Source organism: Ahaetulla prasina, chromosome 7 (assembly GCF_028640845.1).
Source record: "Ahaetulla prasina isolate Xishuangbanna chromosome 7, ASM2864084v1, whole genome shotgun sequence".
NCBI lineage: Eukaryota > Metazoa > Chordata > Lepidosauria > Squamata > Colubridae > Ahaetulla > Ahaetulla prasina.
In genome coordinates this window covers 73,358,251-73,377,414 of record NC_080545.1, presented here as the reverse complement: position 1 = coordinate 73,377,414, position 19,164 = coordinate 73,358,251, and the positions used below count along the sequence as shown (strand labels likewise).

Below are 19,164 nucleotides of genomic sequence, written 5' to 3'. Positions count from 1 at the left end.
AATCCAGCAGGTTCTGACAGATTCTGGAGAACTGGTAGTGGAAATTTTGAGTAGTTTGGAGAACCGGCAAATATCACCTATGGCTGGCCCCAGAGTGGGGTGGGAATGAAGATTTTGCAGTATCCTTCCCCTGCCGCACCCACCAATCCACACCATGCCCACCAAGCCATGCCCACAGAACCAGTAGTAAAAGAATTTGGATTTCACCACTGCTTTGCATATGGGAAGCTGATAGGGAGCATTGGAAATCACCATTGCATGACTGTAGCCGATTGTGGCAGCACTGCAGCAGCCAAAAGATTTAATGGTCCTGAAATTTGAAATTCCATGGGAGTGATGGGTCCTGGATTATGTATGCATTCTTTAAATTAGCACATTTGAGGTATTTTGATTCAAGAATTGTTGCCCTATGATGCATTGTTTTGGCTAATTACAAATAGATAACCACACAGGAGAATTTTAGTAGTATATCTCCCTCAAAAGAATATAGAATATAGAGGTTCCCTAAAGAGCTGTGCAGCCTATCTGTTTGCTTATTAGTCTTCTTCTGAGATCCTTCAGCCACCTTTTATGAGGTAACTGTACCAATGAAATATTTTATCACCTAACACTGGAAGTTTTTAAGAACGGATGGGACAACCATTTATCTGAAATGATATAGGGTTTCCTGCCTGAGCAGGGGGTTGGACTAGAAGACCTCCAAGGTCCTTTCCAACTCTGTTATTCTGTTCTGTTAATTCATTCTATAGAATTAGTTTCCTATTAATGTCTCAATGAAAATGTACTTCAGTAGTTCCTGTTTTTGTGTTAATTTTACAAGGCTGCATAAAATACTTACTCTATAGAGACTAACCCCCAAAAAATATTGTTCTACAGGCTTTGAATTTGCTGCTCAAGGTTTAATTGACTTGCCCTTCAATTTGTCCCTGACTTTAATTTTCAGCCCAAGGGTTAGTTAGTGTGTAGTGAATTTATGGGAGTGTGTGCAGCATGCTGAATGTTGATCATGTAAAGCCTTAACATATATTGCAAGCATATTTTATTGCATTAATATTCCTTAGTCTCCAGTACAGTATGCACTGTAAAATATGGGAACAAGATGTTGAGGAGTTCATAAGTTAAAGGGCAATAATGTTGGGAAAAAATTTAATTATCAACAAATTATGGTGACAGAGTTCTGAAGATAAAGATAGTGAGAGACACACAGAGAGATAAACAGACAGCCACATGCATACCAGCTTTCTCTTCAGATGTATTGGGGCTGCATGGCCAAAATCCAAGACATCTGGCAGGCACCTGGTTGGAAAGCTGATCTATACATAATGCATACAAGTATAATAATACTTTTATGCTGTGAATATATTGGCAATGGCTAATTTCTCCTTGAACATTTTAATGAACACAAACAAATCTGCCTATACAATAGAGAGAGGAGACACTGTTCTTTTCCCCTTCAAACAGACCCAAACTTAACAACCACAATCATCTATTTCCTGATAATTTCTTGGAGAAAGAAAAAAGAATGAAAAAGAGCAGGAAGGAAACTAAAGCAAGGTTTGGATCACAGGAACAAAAAACTAAAGGAAATAGCTAGAAAGCAAATGAGAACCTGACAATATAGTAGCAATAGCATGTAGAATTATATACCACTTCACAAAGCTTTACAACTCTTTCTAAGTGGTTTACAAAGTCATCACATTGCATCCAATAATCTGGGTCCTCATTTAACAACCTCGGAAAGATGGAAGGCTGAGTCAACCTTGAGCTGGTAAGGATCGAACTCTGGATAGTGAGTAGAGTCAGCCTGCAATACTGCCTTTTAACCGTTACACTTAGGCTTAAACTTAGAAAATGCTTTATATCAGGGGTCTCCAACCTTGGTCCCTTTAAGACTTGTGAACTTCAACTCCCAGAGTTCCTCAGCCAGCTTTGGAGTTGAAGTCCACAATTCTTAAAGGGACCAAGGTTGGAGACCTAAAGCAGACCCCTGCTTTATATCAAGGGTGTCAAATCTTGGCAACTTTAAGATCTGTGGACTTCAACTCCCAGAGTTTCCCAGACAGCCAGCCATCTTCAAAAGAGTGGCCTGTGTCTTTTAAAAGCAGATGGACTGCTGAATCTAGTCCTGATGTGTTTGTTCAGAAGACAACAAAGTCCATATTTTGGACAGAGAGGATCGCTGGTTTGAAAGGGGTTTAAGAGGCCATCTATGTCAAAACTGAACAGCCCTCTCTCAACAGAGAGGGAAATATACGACATCATCTATCTCCAATCTACAACACAATCCTTTCAACAGTTCCAAGAAGGCACCACACCATTTTGCACCACTCAGGTAACCCTGATGACACAGATAACCCTCCAGGTGGCCTTAATGACCCTCTAAAAAACCAGCTGTCTGCAAGTAATATAAATTCTTTAATTCCCCACTGTTCAGTCAGAGCTGAAGAAGCTTCTTGGATGAGAGCAAAATGTCTTCAAAGAAAAAAAAACAGAAAGTCCAGTTGCCTCTTGGGGGGAAAATAAAAAAGCACCTTTGGGACAAGCATGACCTGGATGATTGAAAATCTCCGTAGACATTTAGCCAAAGTTGCTTTATACCAAGACATATGATTGATATATCTAATTCAGTGTTGTTTACATTGAGGGTCTCCAACCTTGGCAACTTTAAGACTTGTGGACTTCAGCTCCCAGAATTCCACAAATCTTAAAGTTGCCAAGGTTGGAGACCCCTGGTTTACATCGACTAGTAGCAAATCCTCAGTCAGACAGAAGCCCTTCTCTTCCATAAAAAAAGTTTTATTTTTACAATCATGTCAAACAACTCATTCAATGTACAGTTATATACAATTAGTCGGGCCTGCCCAGTCACCACCCCCCTTTTTAACACTCTTCCCTCTTCTCCCTTCTACTTTCCAGACCTTCCTCTCCTTCTCTTATCTACATCCTCTCCTCCCTCCACCCTCCACCTTCCTTCTCCCTCTTCTACCCCTCTTCCTTCCTCTTCTCCTCTTTCCTACCTCCTACTCTCTCTTTTCTCCCTCCCCACCGTTCTAAAATGGTAACTGGGCAGACCCGACCCTACATTAATTATATTTATACATCTTCAATAATCCCTGTACATTAACCATCACTCCATCTCTAGCCTCAACCCCCCAATTCCCCTCCCCCTTACCCCCCACCCCCCACCCTGACTTCCCAGAACAAAATGCAGGGTATCAAAACTAACAATCATAATCTAAAATAATTCCTAAATTATAATCTCTAGTCTCTCCACACTTAATCACACTCTCAATTCCCCTCTCCTTCAGAAATATATCTAATACAAAATATTTCCTAAATTTACTCATATGCTATTCGATATTTTTTTATCTGATACTTATTTTGAATATAATCAATCCACATTTTCCATTCTAAAATATATTTTTCTTGTATATAGTGTTTCAAGTAAGCAGAGATTTTGCCATTTCTGCCAGATTTGATACTTTAAGTGTCCATTCTTCAATTGTAGGTAATTCTTCTTTCTTCCAATATTGAGCAATCAAAAGTCTTGCGGCTGTTATTAAGTTCAAAATCAATTTAGTCTCTATAGCTGTACAATCCATAATTATTCCTAGTAAAAAGAACTGCGGGGTAAACTTAATCTTCTTTTTCAAAATATTCTGCATGATCCACCATACTTTAATCCAAAATGCTTTAACTTTTTTACAAGTCCACCATATATGGTAATAAGTGGCATCTTCACAATCGCATCTCCAACATTTAGCCTGTACATTAGGATACATACATGACAATTTTTGGGGGTCTAAATGCCATCTATAAAACATCTTATAAAAATTTTCTCTCATATTTTGCGCTTGTGTAAATTTAACATTCCTCACCCAAATTCTTTCCCAAGTTTCCAACATTATTGCAACATTATTGGTTGCTGAAAATTTTGTGCCCACTTAATCATACAATCCTTAATCAATTCAGTCTCTGAGTCTATTTCTACTAATACATTATACAACCTCTTAATATGCTGTTGGCCTTGATCTCTCATTTGTTTTAACAAATTATCCTCAATTTGCTTAACACCTATTTTTTGATCTAATTTCCATCTAGCTTGTAATTGTCCATATTGGAACCATGTATAATTTTTCCCTTCTTCCCCCATCTTTTCTCTAGATTTTAATTGTAATTCCCCCTTTTCCATACAAAGAAGTTCTTTATAGGTAACTACCTCCATCTTTTGATATATATTTATATTTTCTATCATGTGTCTCGGGATTGCCCATATTGGAATCTTTCCATCTAGACAGAAGCCCTTCTCAAATGCACCTAAGATGTTGGAGACTGAGTGGAGATACATTTCTTTCTGCTATGATCTGAAATAGACAGATGGATTCTCAAGTTTTTAAATTTTCTGTACTGGGTGCTTCTAATTTGCTTTGCACAATAGGCTTCTTGACCCAGCTAGAAGGCAGGACTTAAATGTTCTTGCTTAATCTCAAAGTACCTAAGCAAGATAGTTCTTGGATAAGAGACTATTCAGACAGTTTTAGGCCAGAAAACTGGATTCTGGAGAAAGGGAGTAACAGATCACTTTTGTATTCTTGCCAAGAAGTTGAGAAGTTGAACCTTTATGTTTATCTGTTTCAACATTACTCTCTTCTTGCTTTCCTTTAGCAGACAAGCAAATTACTTTGCAACTTTGTATAAAAATATGTGTATTTATGAATAATCTTAAAAGGTTTTCAATTGGCCAATCTCATTTGATGGCTGAGCTTTGCCGCACAATTTTCTCATTGTTCTTACAACAGTCACAAACTTCAAAAATCCTCCCAAACCAGCTACATATCATCCTTTGAAACTCATGCTGCTGCTTCTCTAGAGACAGACCAAAGCAAAGTCATTCTGTTCTTGTGGCTGAGGGCTTTTTCATTGGACAAACTGTTTACCTGACTAAGCTAATATCCCCATCATGATTACACTGAATTAAAAGAGGAAAAAGGCACATTTATTCCCTTGAAATATTTGTCGGGCTAATACATTTTAAAATCTTCCTGAAATGAAAGTAGTAGGTGGTCTTTGTTTTTTGCTTTCTTGCTTTGCTGCTTGTGTCTTTCTGAAGGACAAGGAGAGGGTCAGTTGTTGTTCACAGAGCACCAGAGTGTGATTGTGGGAGGGTGTGACCTTAGGAACTAGCAGCACTGATTGAATAGCTGCATAAGAACAAGCTCAGCAATCAGAAATAGTTACAGTATATGACAAAACAAAAGTTAAGTCCAGGGCACATAAAAATGGATGGTGTTTGTTTGCATTGTTGAGGACACCATATTGAGTTTTTTTACCATACTTTGGAAACTTTCCTTTTAGTTGGAGAAAGGATGTACTGAAGATACTCTGTAGACATGGGGGAGGGGCAAACTCATCGCATCACATTGCCATTGCGTGACATTTGTGACATTCATGGAGCTGGGGGTGGGTGTGGCCTGCATGTGACGCATCCGGCCTGTGGGCTGCCAGTTTGACACCCCTGTTCTAGAAGTTTAACTCTAGGCTCTAAGCTAGGCTCTCCAAATGGTGAGAACAAGGTGGGGAAAATTTATGTTGGTTTTAAAGGTAGTTTGAGATTTGCAAATAGATTACATAGATTACAGATTATATGAGCCAAACCTTTTGAAGAACTTATTTTATAAACCTTACAGTTTAAAACTATACATAAAAATAAAAACATGATTTAATCTTGTTGCTTGCTAAATAATTTACAGATTTAACTCTAAGTTCAATCAGACTCTCTAACATATTAGACATATGAGTTACATTTTTTATTTTTACCATTCTCATGTTTCTTTTTTTTCTTTACTTTCCTGTAAATATATTACATTAGCCCAAGAAGTTTTAAAATAAAGATTTCAAATCTCTTAATGACATTAAGTATGAAATAGTAAATGGATACCCACTGTGTATCACACTGAGTTGCTGTTTAGTTTTTGCCCAAATAGAAAATTTCTATTTCTGAATCTTGGAAGAAAATACTGAAAGTTTGGCTTCATTGTATGGTGTTTGATTCACTTGCTGGTGTTGCCTGAATCCATCCATCCATCCATCCATCCATCCATCCATCCATCCATCCATCCATCCATCCATCCATCCTCCCTCCCTCCCTCCCTCCCTCCCTCCCTCCCTCCCTCCCTCCCTCCTTTTTTCCTCTTTGAATAGGCACCTCTGAATGGTCTGGGACCATTCCCCATTTCTGGAAATGAAATCTTCTGGAATGGGAAGTGACCTGCAGCGCTCTAGATGTAGTCTAGCTAATTGAAAGGCTGTAGGAGCCGGTGAAAAATAGGAATAACAATAGGAAGTTGAATATGACAGTCCATAGTGGGAAAGAATTAACTAATGTTAATCGTGATAGAACACAGCAATCTGTCTTACTTTGCTGATTTTTGTCAGGTTGCATGTCAAACCATGATTTATAGAGATGTTTCATAGCACACTAAAACAAATCCAAAGTAACCACAGTATCTTGTAATACAGTATATGAACCATTATGTCCAAGATGGGAGGAAACAGTGAAAGGAGTTGAAGGGGGAAGAGGGAGTGGTTGGATCACATATTGAGGGAAAACTATAATTTATTTTAAATGGGCTCAGGGCTCAGACATAACACTCAGCAAGCAATGCCACTGTGAGCAGTGCAGTATGAATAGACTGGAAAATAAGAGCTCTCTTGCTAATTGTGCTTTAGGCAAGACCAGGAAAAAAACAGGGAGAAAATATGCAGTACAAATAGTTCTCAACCTACAACATTTTTTTAATGACTGCTCAAAGTTACAGTAGCACTGAAAAAAAGTGACTTATGACCATTTTTCACATTTACAATCCATGGTCAAATAATAAAAATTCTGATGCTTGGCAACTGGCATGTATTTATGACGGTTGCAGTGTCCCAGGGTCTTGTGATCCCCTTTTGTGACCTTCTGACAAGCAAATTCAATGGGGAAACCACATTCATTTAACAACTGTGTTAACTAATTTAACAACTGCAGTAGTTTGCTTAACAAATGTGTTAAGAACAGTCATAAAATAGGGCAAAACTCAACAAATTTCTCACTGAACAACATAAATTTGGGCCTCAGTTGTTGTCGTAAGTTGAGGACTACCTGTACTTATCTCACAGAGGCCTTTGTCCTAGAATGCACTGTTACTAAGATCAAATGAAAATAGTTAGACATACAGCACTGATCCAGTTTTACAGAGGAATTATTGAGTCTGTCATCTGCACCTCTATAACTGTCTGGTTTGGTTCTGCAATCCATCAAAACAGACACAGACTTCAGAGGATAATTAGAACTGCAGAAAAAACAACTGCTATCAACCTGCCTTCCACTGAGGACCTGTATACTGCCCGAGTCAAAAAGAGGGCTGTGAAAATATTTACAGACCCCTCACATCCTGGACATAAATTGTTTCAACTTCTACCCTCAAAATGATGCTATAGGGCACTGCACACCAGAACAGCTAGACACAAGGACAGTTTTTTCCCAAATGCCATCACTCTGTTAATGAAATCTGTTAAACAAATAATTCCCTCAACACTGTCAAACTAGTTATTAAGTCTGCATTACTATTAATCTTCTCATTGTTTCTATCACCCATCTCCTCCCACTTATGACTGTGTGACTGTAACCTTGTTGCTGGTATCCTTAAGATTTATATTGACTGTTTCTGTTGTGTCCCACTCCTCCGCTGACGGCCGGGTCGGGGAAGTCCGTATCAAGCGTGCCTCTGCAGCTCTGCCAAAGTCCTATCAGAATTCTCAAGGCAGGCAGGAGACCAGGAAGTGACTTCAGCAATCCAAGTTAGACTTTGTCTGACTCAGAGAATGCCAGAAAGCAGATCCTTTATATAGGCCATGGAGTGTGGCTCCATGACTCAGCACTTATCCAGGCCTGCCCCTCCCTTCTTTTTGCTGACGTCACCTCTCAATTCTCCGGAAGCGAGGATCTCTCCAGCCTCCAGCTGTTGGTAATCTGAGCTCATGACTGGCTTCACATTCTTCAGGCTCACATGCTGTAGGGGAGGGGTTTAGTTGCTCTGTTTGCCTGGGCATGGTGCCAGGACTGGGGGCTGAATGCACGTCAGGCCCTTCGTCTTGCTCGGCCTGTCCGGGCATGGTGCCAGGGCTGGGGGCTGGAGGCATGCCAGGACATTCTTCCGAACTATCAGCGTCCGGCAGGAGATAAAAGGCGCCCGGCTGCGGCAGGGGGAGTGAGCGAGACACAACAGTTTCCCTATGACTATCATAAAGTGTTGTACCTTATGATTCTTGACGAATGTATCTTTTCTTTTATGTACTCCGAGAGCGTATGCACCAAGACAAATTCCTTGTATGTCCAATCATACTTGGCCAATAAAGAATTCTATTCTATTCTATTCTATTCTATTCTATTCTATTCTATTCTATTCTATTCTATTCTATTCTATTCTATTCTCTCTCCCTCCCTCTCTCTCTCTCACACACACACTTTAACCAAACAAGCAAAGCCATATTGGTGTTAGATTAATATATCAATAACTTCTGAGTGATGAAAATCATTATGTAATTCAGTGTAAATACTGGTCCTTTGGTCCAGAAAAGCAAAATTTCCCAAGGATTTTGCAATTTCTGGTAAGGGAATCCTTTCTGAGTAATGCATACTGTAGTATCTACAATATTTAATTCCTACAATGCAGCTCCTACCAGCCAATCCTATCATGTCTGCATTGCCTTTGCCTTCACTAGCTAAGTTTCAGCAGGAAATTTCAGCATGATTAATTAGAGAGTGAGCTAATAAGAGGTATTGACTCAGCTCATAATTAGTCTGGACATTTCTAACTGCAGATTATGCTGCTAACTATTCAGCTGCTTTCCTTTGCATCATTTGTCATCACATATTTATTGTGATCCCCAGAGTGTATCGTATATTACTCTCATGCCATATCACCAGATGGTTTTTTACACAGGCTGAATAGACAGAGTTTAATAAGCTGCTTCTTTGGAGTCTGCAAGATACGTCTGTGTGCCTCCCTTTTAAGTAGCTAGATCAAGCCCTAAGCCTTTCTTTTGAATTCTACTTGTATTTTCTGTCCTGTTCTCAAATCCTGTATTGGTAATAAGAGAGTGCAACTCTCGTCCTCCTGCCAGAGGCAGGACAGGTTGCAGTTTGGGAATTAAAAGAAGAGACTACTGAATTCTGACAAAGGAAACTGGTGGCTATCATTCTGAAATTTATTTTATTCCCAAGAACTTGTTCCGGATTGCTCCAAACTTTAAAAGCAAGATATCAGTTATTCATGGAAAATATTACAACCTTCTCAAGATCATTGGATTTTTAGTATCAGGCAGACATGTTGTGTTTGGGACACTGAATATTAACATGTTTGTTAACATAACACACCTTTCAGAGTTAATACTCCATCATTCTTTCTATCAGATTGATTGAGAGGAAGGAGGGGGCTATCCTATTACTCTGGTTCTTTGTTTATATCTGAAAAAAGAAGCTTTGATAAATACTACCTCTCTTTACTCTGTAAAGTAAATGAGTAGCTGTTTTGACTGTGAGTGGGATTTAAGTTTTTCTTAATATGGAGTAAAAATGTGCAAATCCCAAAGGAAATACAGATGGATTGGAAAATAAAACGGAGACTCGTGTGCAAACATTTGGGAAATGTTATTACATGGAAAGGAAAGGAAGCCAACTTCCATAGAAGAAAAACCATACTTTTTATATTTTTTATAATTTAATTATATAGTATTGTTTTATAATAACCAGAGTCATTGAGAGTTGGGTGGCGTACACGTTGAATAAATTATTGGTGCTCGTCCACTATATAATAATAATCATAATGATCCCAGGTTCTTGGGAAATATTTGATAGGTGGATAAAAATACCAGATCAAGTCTAAACATCTGGCTGACAATGTGACTGACAATAACAACAACAACAACAACAATAATAATAATAATATACTTTATTCATTAAGCATGAAACTCAGTCAACTGAACATTCAAAAATGCATCACAAATACCATTGATAATATTATTGATATGATGATGATGATGATGATGTAGCAAAGATTATCATTGCTATTATTGCACTGTTTGCTTAACTGCATTGTTAAGAGCTTTCAGCATATCTGAAATCATGGACAGATCGTGCTTTGCCCAGGGAAACCAGCTTCTTCGTTTTGCTTTGCAGGCCGTTTATCGTGCTGCCCCCTCTGATGGAATGGATAAGAGTCGCTCTGGCTCACGCCGGGCACCGCCGCAGTTTCTCGGTGGATAGTGATGATGTACGACAAGCAGCCCGGCTGTTGCTTCCAGGAGTTGACTGTGAACCTCGGCAGTTAAAGTAAGTCTGTGCAAAGCAGTGGCATGATATGATGAAGCAATTACTATGCTGTAACAACCCTGGACAAGAGGTCAATTGCATATGCAGATCCGAATCTCTTTACATTTTTTTTAGCCGTTTCACAAAATGCATTTCTTTCCGTAGAGCAACTGAATCTGTAAGACTGATGTGCTTGCATGTTTACCTGGATCAAGCCTTAAGCCCTTCCGTTTGAGTTCTTGCTTGTTTTTCTCCTGTGTTATCAGATGGCATTCTTCTTCTGAGGGACTGGAGTGCTCATCTGATTTAGCTCAATCTTGCTGTGCCTATTTGCAAAATTTGGAGCTGCTGCTTCAAAGGCTGTAAAATCGCCTTCTTCCTCTTCTTTGCTACAGCTACGGCCCAATTTGCACTTAGCTCCTGCTGTAAGAATTTGCTTTTCGGCATGCTCTCTCTTTCTGAAAAGATGCAGTGTTGCTATTAATTTGGCTTATTTTTACTGTAATAAATAAAAGGCAGCATCACATCTAATAATTTCATAATGCCACTGTACATTTTATATGTTGGCTTTTATAAAGAAGGCTGTTGCCATGGTTCTCACCTATGTGGAGGCTTTTTTAAAAAGAACATAAAAGTTGGTGTATAATTTTACATTTTGAGAGATTTTACCCCCTGCCCCCCTTACACAAGATGACCTGATGTTTGGCATTAAGAATCTGTCAAGGCAGGAATTATCATGTGGTTACTGAAGACCCTCAGAGCAAAACAGAAATGGCAATTCAGATGTCATCTTTGGAGATCAGTGATTTCAACCCTAAACAGACATGGAGATAGTCAAGATTTTCACAGTCTGTTACAAGATCTCCCTTTGCTTATGAGAAAAGGATTTCTACTGTGTATATGTTAGCAGATTTCAACATTTCTTGTATCAATGGTGGGAAAAAGACTTTTAATGAGGTTTTAAGACATAATATATGAAAAAATGAGTGTTTGGATTACTTATTTATTTCTTTATTCAAGCATCTTTTAAGATAACAGATATAAGTATAAACATGATTATGAATATAGGAAATGGATATGAATACTGTAAATGGCGACAGTAGGATAGGGATGGTAGGCACATTGGTGCCCCTTACAAACCTCTTAGGAATGGGGTGAAGTCAACAGTAGACAGTCTAAGGTTCAAGTTATGAGGGTTTTGGGATGAAACTACAGAGTCAGGTAGTGCATTCCAGGCGTTGACCATTCTGTTACTGAAGTCGTATTTTCTGCAATCGAGTTTGGAGCGGTTTACCTTAAGTTTGTATCTGTTGTGTGCTCGTGTATTATTGCAGTTGAAGCTGAAGTAGTCATTGACAGGTAGAAGTTGTAGCAGATAATTTTGTGTACTACACTTAGGTCAGACCAAAGGCAGTATAATTTTAAGTTATCTAAGCCCAAAATTGCAAGTCTGGTGGCATAAGGTATTCTGTTGTGAGCAGAGGAATGGAGGACACTTCTCGTGAAATATCTCTGGGCTCGCTTAATTGTATTAATGTCCAATATGCAGTGCGGGTTCCAGACAGATGAGCTGTATTTTAGAATTGGTATAGCAAAGGTTTTGTATGCTCTAGTTTGCAGTACAATATTACCGGAGAAGAAGCTTTACAAGATTAGATTAACAACTCTTAATGCCCTTTTAGCAATGCTGTTACAGTGAGCTCTGGCTCACTGTATGTATTATACACTGCATGTATTATGGGTGTTAGTATGTTGTTATTGTTTTTGCTGTAACCTTGATGTTCCTTAAGTCACCTACTGACAACTAGATACAAAGTAAGGGAAACAATAATGTCAAAATCTATTGTGTCTTAGTATACAGTGGTTGAGAACTTTTGTTGTTTTTGTGCCTTTAGGTCAGTGTTGACTGTCTGGATTAATCCCTGCAATTTTCTTGGAAGAGTCTGGCCATTGTCTTGTTCTCAGAGTTGAGAGAGAGTGACTGGCCTAAAGTCACCCATCTGGGTTTGGATCTAAAGTAAGCCTAGAACTCACAGATTCCCAGTTTTTAGCCTGGTGCCTTAACCATTACACCGAAATGACTCTTCAGCTGAGAGCTGTCCCTAGAGAAGGAGGTTGTGGATTGCTTTGCATTGAGTGAAACTGATATCACCAAAGTGGGCAAGACTGGATCCTGGACAGTGGATTGATTTCTCTTTTAAGGAATAATCCTGCTTTTATTTTTTGTTTTTTTTAATTTTTTAACATGTTGGGCTTAAAAGATGATTTATTTTAATGGTCATTTTCCACTGAAAGACGAAGGAAGGAAATCATTCTCAATAACTTGTCAGTGTTCAGTGCGATAGTGTTTGGGCTCAGCGAGAAAGACATTTGGAGCTTGCATTGAGACTGCAGGCCACAGGTTGCCGTTCCTGTTTTGTCTCCATGTACATACAAATATAAACACTCTCTCTCTGTCTCTCTCTCTGTGTGTGTGAGACACTTATTACTACAAATCAGGGGTGGGTTCCACTTACCTTTACTACTGGTTCGCAGTGGGAACGCACATGCGCAGATCACCCATGATGATGTTGTGGCGGGTGGGCGGAGCCTCCCTCCAGTTTTACTACTAATTCTATAGAACTGGACCAAACTGGGAGCAACCCACCACTGCTACAGATCTTAGAAAAGTCCAGCATAGCTACCCTGAAAAAAACAAAGAGAGAGTCAACAGTTTAATACTCATAGCTTATAAGTGGTGAGCTCTGAAGCTAAGTAAATAGTCAACCTCAGATTTTATTTATATTTCAGTTAAAAAGTTTAAACTCTTTATTGTTTGTTGGGCAACCTCAGTTACTGTAGAATAAAAAGAAATTTGCCAGAATTTTGCTTATCCCTAATATATACAATTATTTATGAGAGATTGGCGTCATATTCATATTCCAGAAATCCCTTATTCAGATTTAGTTCTTTTACTAGAATGAGATGAACTTCTCTCCCACTGATCATGATGATGATGTAGCCAGAGGCTGGCCGTTGCAATAAATTCCAAGTTTCTTTGTTCTTTCTGACAAATGAAAGGAAACTGTTTCAAGGGAGATTTGCCACTCCTCAATCAGGAATGTTACATTGCCTTGCTTTGAAGAGACAGTCTGTGTTTCTTGCTCTTCCCTCCTAGCTGTTATCCTATTGTAAGCATGCTGGTTTGATAAAGAAGTCCAAATGTTGTAATACTCGCCTGGCAGCAGTTTTAAAATAATACACAATTGCCACCATGCTTGCAAATATCCTCTCTTTTTTATCTTTTTCCCCCCTCTTAACTTGGTGAACAAATGTTTTTGTTTAGGCACAAAGGGTTGGATCAAAACAGTTGTTACTGGTGGCTAAATACTGATTGTCTGGCAGTTGTCTATTCTTGGGTATTGACCAAGAAGAATAAGTCTTGAGTGGTTTAATAGTCTGTAGAGTAGTTACCATGATGCTGTCATAAGCCCCAGATAGCAGGGTGATTTAGTAGGATTTGAAGATGGATCAGTGGATGGATCAGTGTTTTAGAATTTAAGGATGGCATATAGTTGGGTGATTCAAGAACGGAAAGAGAATAGATTATAATTGCTATATATTTATGAAAAAACAAATATGTGCCTGATTCTTTTATGCCTTCTACACTTCCTGAGTATAGTTTGGGTAGATATAATGAGCAAGCTGAAAGTGACTTGGGAAAAGCATTAATACAAAAACTAGGAAGAACAATAAAGTAAAATAACACAGAGCCAAATAATACAGGAAAACAGTATAGTTTTCTCCAAATTAGTTTCAATATCCCCTTCGTACACTTCTCTCCTTGAGTGTCCTTGTCCATGTCTCGAATTTTGACTAATTCTCTAATTTCAGCTGTGTGAGCTGCAATAATTAGGGACAAAAATATCACCCCAGCGTGTGGCTGTAAACAAACTCCTTGACAATTCAGCAGTCTCTGATGCTGATGATTCCAGAGGATGAATAGGATTTGAAAACTTACTTGATAGGAAATTTGTCTAGATAGCCCGACATGTCATTTTAAAACTTTCTGAATTGAATCAATATAGCAGAAGATGGTGAACTGAAGCTGTTCCACAGACTCCATTTCCCAAATATAATTTGCTTCCCCAGTTTTGTCCTACTAGAAGAAACACCATGCCAATATATTTCCTTAACTTTTATGAAGTCTCTTGTTGGAAGAAATATCCATCTGGGTTCAGTTCCAAGTGGGGACAAAGACACTGGAAACATGGAGACTGCTTGGAAAGATGGTTTAATGGTGGTCAGGATCACATGGCTTGAGTTCCTGAACAGAAAAGGGATGAGATCCTGTGTGCTCCCTGGCTTTATGCTTTTTCTGAGCTTTGAACTTTCTGGGGCACAAGAAGAGTACCCTGATTGGCTGTCAGACTCCCAGGGGGTGGGGGTCTTAGCTAGCCTTGCTGGCTGATGTAATCTTCCCAGGTGCCATGTGGTGAGTTTCAGTTGCTAGATGAGTTCTATTATGATGCAGATGATGGCCCATTGACAAAGGTGGGGGGTGGCAGGAAGTTGCAGGGAGCTGCTTTGTCTTTAAAACATGTTTCTCCATTTCTCATCCAGGGAAATATATTCTGCCTTTTTAAATATTTTCTAAAATATTTCATTCTTCTAGGAGGGGGGTGGGTGCTAAATTCCTACACTGTATTAGATGTATTAACTTACTAGAAATTATGTTCAATGCATCTGGACGCACCAAGTTGGAAAAATATTGTATGGAAGCAGTCTAGTGCTCATGAAATGTGCATCATCTTGTAGGTCACTTGGGTCTTAAAAATAATAAAGGTGAATTTGCTTTCATTCTGTTTCAGTTTCCCTGCATAGGTCAATTATAGTCATCATAAGAATTAATCTAAATGTTATCGTAGCTGCATGTTTCTTGTCTAGGTTGTCCTATCCTACAGACACCTACCCATATTGTTAGTTCAGGCCCTTCAATATTACTTAGAATGTAGCTAGCAATGGACACAAGCTTTATTTATCTCCCTTTCTACATTCCTGATCTACAGCAGTTCAGTCCTTCTCTGCAATATCTGCCAACATAATAGCTATGCTGCCACAGATAATCCTTCTAATAATCTTTTATTTACAACTTTAATGGAGCCTGCCCATTACAATTGTAACTCATCATAAAGCAGATCATCACATGATCAGACACAATTTCATACACACACATATACACACACACATATATGCATGCAGTGGCCATTAAGTGAACACTAAGCTTGTAAAGTGACCACCACAGTAGTAAAGTGACAGCCACAGTCATGCAAGCCCATTGTTTGCTATGTGTAGAAGATGATTAGGCTGAGCATCAGGGAAGGGTCAAGGGCGTCATTAGTCTCGAGCCCCACCACAAGAGATCAAAGTCCAGTTCACCTTGAATTCCTTTGATTCCTATCTACCACCAATTTGCTTTGACAGTTAGTAGATTAGATTCTTGTAGAGAACTTAAGCTTGCAATAAGCCTATATATTCATTTGAACTATATATTCATTTGACTCCTGATTTCCTGCATTTGACACAATAGGGTGCTTCTAAATTAACTCTTTTCCGTATCAGAGGTTGATAATATAAACATCAATTATTTTTGTGTGTGATAGGAATTCATAGAGTAGAAGTTTTGGAGGCAGTGTATACTTTCATAGCAATGTTTTGGAATTCTTTATTATCACTCTGGAACTGTTATCACTGTTCACTTTGGTCGGGCAAAGCCAATATTGAAATTTGGTTGTCCTTTGCATTGTTTAGGTGTGATTCTGTGGCTTCAACTAACAGGAAAAAGAAGTTCTTTTTCCTGTTAGTTGAAGTCTTGTTTCACCTTATCTCCCAACATCTGGATTCAAACCAGCCTCTTCCACTATATTATCCCCCCCATAGAAGGTTAATATTTTATTGCTTGAGTGCCCAAAGTGTATGGATTGTTCAGAAATTATATTTCTTCTCCCTAGTTCCAGCTACTATTCTAACACGCAATTATGGTTTTAATTATTGGGAAAAAGAATAACCTATATGCTCTTATTTCACCTTTGGAAGTCACTGAGGCTTTTTAACAGCAGAAAGCAACTAAGGAACCATTTTTAGACTTCAGAACTTTTATTTACATTTTTGCAATCAACCTGTCCCAGCATAGCTACCCTTCATATATAGATATGATCTGCCTTTCAAGGGTGGCTGAGATTTACAGTGACAATAACTGCAATCCTGTTTCAAAAGCTTTGTGAGGATTCACAAGATAAAAATTGTTCATGGTATGGAAAGGCCCAAGTGACTGGGAAATGTCAAGGCAGGTACAGAACTATTTATATTTAGCAACATATAATCACAAAAATGTATGCTCTAGGAATTAGAATAGAATAGAATAGAATAGAATAGAATAGAATAGAATAGAATAGAATAGAATTTTTTATTGTCCAAGTGTGATTGGACACACAAGGAATTTGTCTTGGTGCACATACTCTCAGTGTACATAAAAGAAAAGATACTTCATCAAGGTACAACACTTAAAACACTTAATGATAGTCATAGGCTACAATTAAGCAATCAGGAAACAATTACAGTATAAATCGTAAGGATACAAGCAACAAAGTTACAGTCATAAGTGGAAGAAGATGGGTGATGGGAACAATGACATGATTAATAGTAGTGCAGATTTAGTACATAATTTGACAGTGTTGAGGGAATTATTTTTTTAGCAGAGTGATGGAGTTCGGGGAAAAACTGTTCTTGTGTCTAGTTGTTCTGGTGTGCAGTGCTCTATAGCGTCGTTTTGAGGGTAGGAGTTGAAACAATTTATGTCCAGGATGTGAGGGATCTGTAGATATTTTCACGGCCCCCTTCTTGATTCGTGCCTCAATGGAAGGCAGATTGGTAGCAATTATTTTTTCTGCAGTTCTATTTATCCTCAGAAGTCTGTGTCTTTCTTGTTGGGTTGCAGAACCAAACCAGACAGTTATAGAGGTGCAAATGACAGACTCAATAATTCCTCTGTAGAACTGGATCAGTAACTCCTTGGCATTTTGAGCTTTCTGAGTTGGCGCAGAAAGAACATTCTTTGTTGTCCTTTTTTGATGACGGTTTTGATGTTAGCTGTCTATTTTAGATCTTGCGATATGTTAGAACCTAGAAATTTGAAGGTTTCTACTGTTGATACTGTGTTATCTAGTATTGTGAGAGGTAGAAGCATGGAAGGGTTTCTCCTAAAGTCTATCACCATTTCTACAGTTTTGAGTGTGTTCAGTTCCAGATTGTTCCAGTCGCACCACGAATTCAAATTAAGGTAGAAAGCAACCCTAAGTCCCAATATTACAAATGGTCTCATTTTGGAAGTGATCAGGGATAAGATGCAAAAGTAGCTATTTAGAAAAGGAAACAAAGATCGCTTTAAAGACAGCGACTTAATTAGGCCAATTAAGGGCTTATGAAATGATTTGCACAGTTACAGTTTTACATCAACAGTCCATCAGTCAAAACAACATCTAAAAAGGGGCAAAGACAAAAATGACCCTAAATTACAGTCCTTAATAAAATGTAGGAAGTCTGCAGAGCTTCAAGTGGGCCCCATCAAGTGCAAAAGTAATATTAAGGTGCCTCAAGGGCTTTCCAAAGTCATGCTGTAAAGAAGAGGGAACAGTAACAAGATTGCTGGATCCCATGTTTGGTATAATAAAAGCTAGCTCTTAACATTTACCTGGTTCCATTCTATTTCCTTCCTTCCTTCCATAAGAGATAGAAAACAAAAGTGACAGCAGCCAGGCAGACTTTATGTTAACAGACTTGATGTAATTTATTATGTTTATTAGGAAAGAATTGTTAATAGAGGCCAGATCTAGAACCATCATTAGAAATTATAGGAAATAGCAGTTGTATATCTTTAGAGCAGGGATGTCAAACTCAAGGTCCATGTGTGTCCCCACCCCCGCTCCATTTTTACTGGCGGAGGGCTAGCAAACCAAACTGAAAGCAAAACAAAACAAAAGGAGAAATGTTTTACATTTGAGCATCCAAGAAGGGACAGGAAAGGAGAAAGGAAAAGAGAAAAGACAAAGAAAAAGAAGGAAAGATGGGAAGAGAGCAAGGAAGGAAAAAGAAGAAAAGAGGGGAAGAAAGAAGAAAGGACAATGAAGAGGGAAGGAAAAGGAAGGAAGGAGAGGGGAGGAAGGAAGGAAGGAAGGAAGGAAGGAAGGAAGGAAGGAAGGAAGGAAGGAAGGAAGGAGAGAGATCATAGTGAGAGGGAGGGAGGGTCTGAGGGTCCTACTTAGCATTTGGCCACCACAGATGCCCCCGACATGAGTAATGTCGTGCTAGCCACACCTACCCTGTCCACACCACCCTGTCCACACCCCTCCCCCCTGAGGTCAAACACAACCCTGATGCGGCCCTCAGTGAAATCAAATTTGACACCAAGGTCCCTTCAAACTCTGCTACTGTTACTGTTACCCCTGCTCTAGATAATCACAGGTTGGAGATGCTACTTGGCTGAATGCAAGACGGACATTTTCCTCCACTGATGACTGTCTATCCTTTAAGTGCTACCATCCTACAGTCTACTTTTTTCTCATCAGGTCCAAAAACAAAAACAAAAAAAAACCCAGAAGGGGGAGATTTTTTTTCCAGCTCCAGGAACCAGTATTTTATGATGGAAAATCTCGTCTTTAGCCCAGATCTATTTGACCATATTTTTTTTCGATTAGCTCTAATCTATCTGAATTCCTGCTTTTTCCTGACAATTGCTGGGCTCCTTTAAAATTTAAGTAAGAATCAAATGTCAT

At 38.8% G+C, this 19,164-nt stretch overlaps 1 protein-coding gene across 2 annotated transcripts in view; it reads left to right on the top strand.

Moving 5' to 3' along the window:
• ABTB3 (ankyrin repeat and BTB domain containing 3) overlaps positions 1-19,164 on the top strand; it is a 251,108-nt gene that overhangs the window by 192,592 nt on the left and 39,352 nt on the right. For both annotated transcript variants that reach the window (XM_058189707.1, XM_058189706.1), the window contains exon 4: positions 10,223-10,375. In XM_058189707.1, the coding sequence (XP_058045690.1) occupies positions 10,223-10,375 (153 nt within the window). The remainder of the gene's footprint in view (positions 1-10,222; positions 10,376-19,164) is intronic.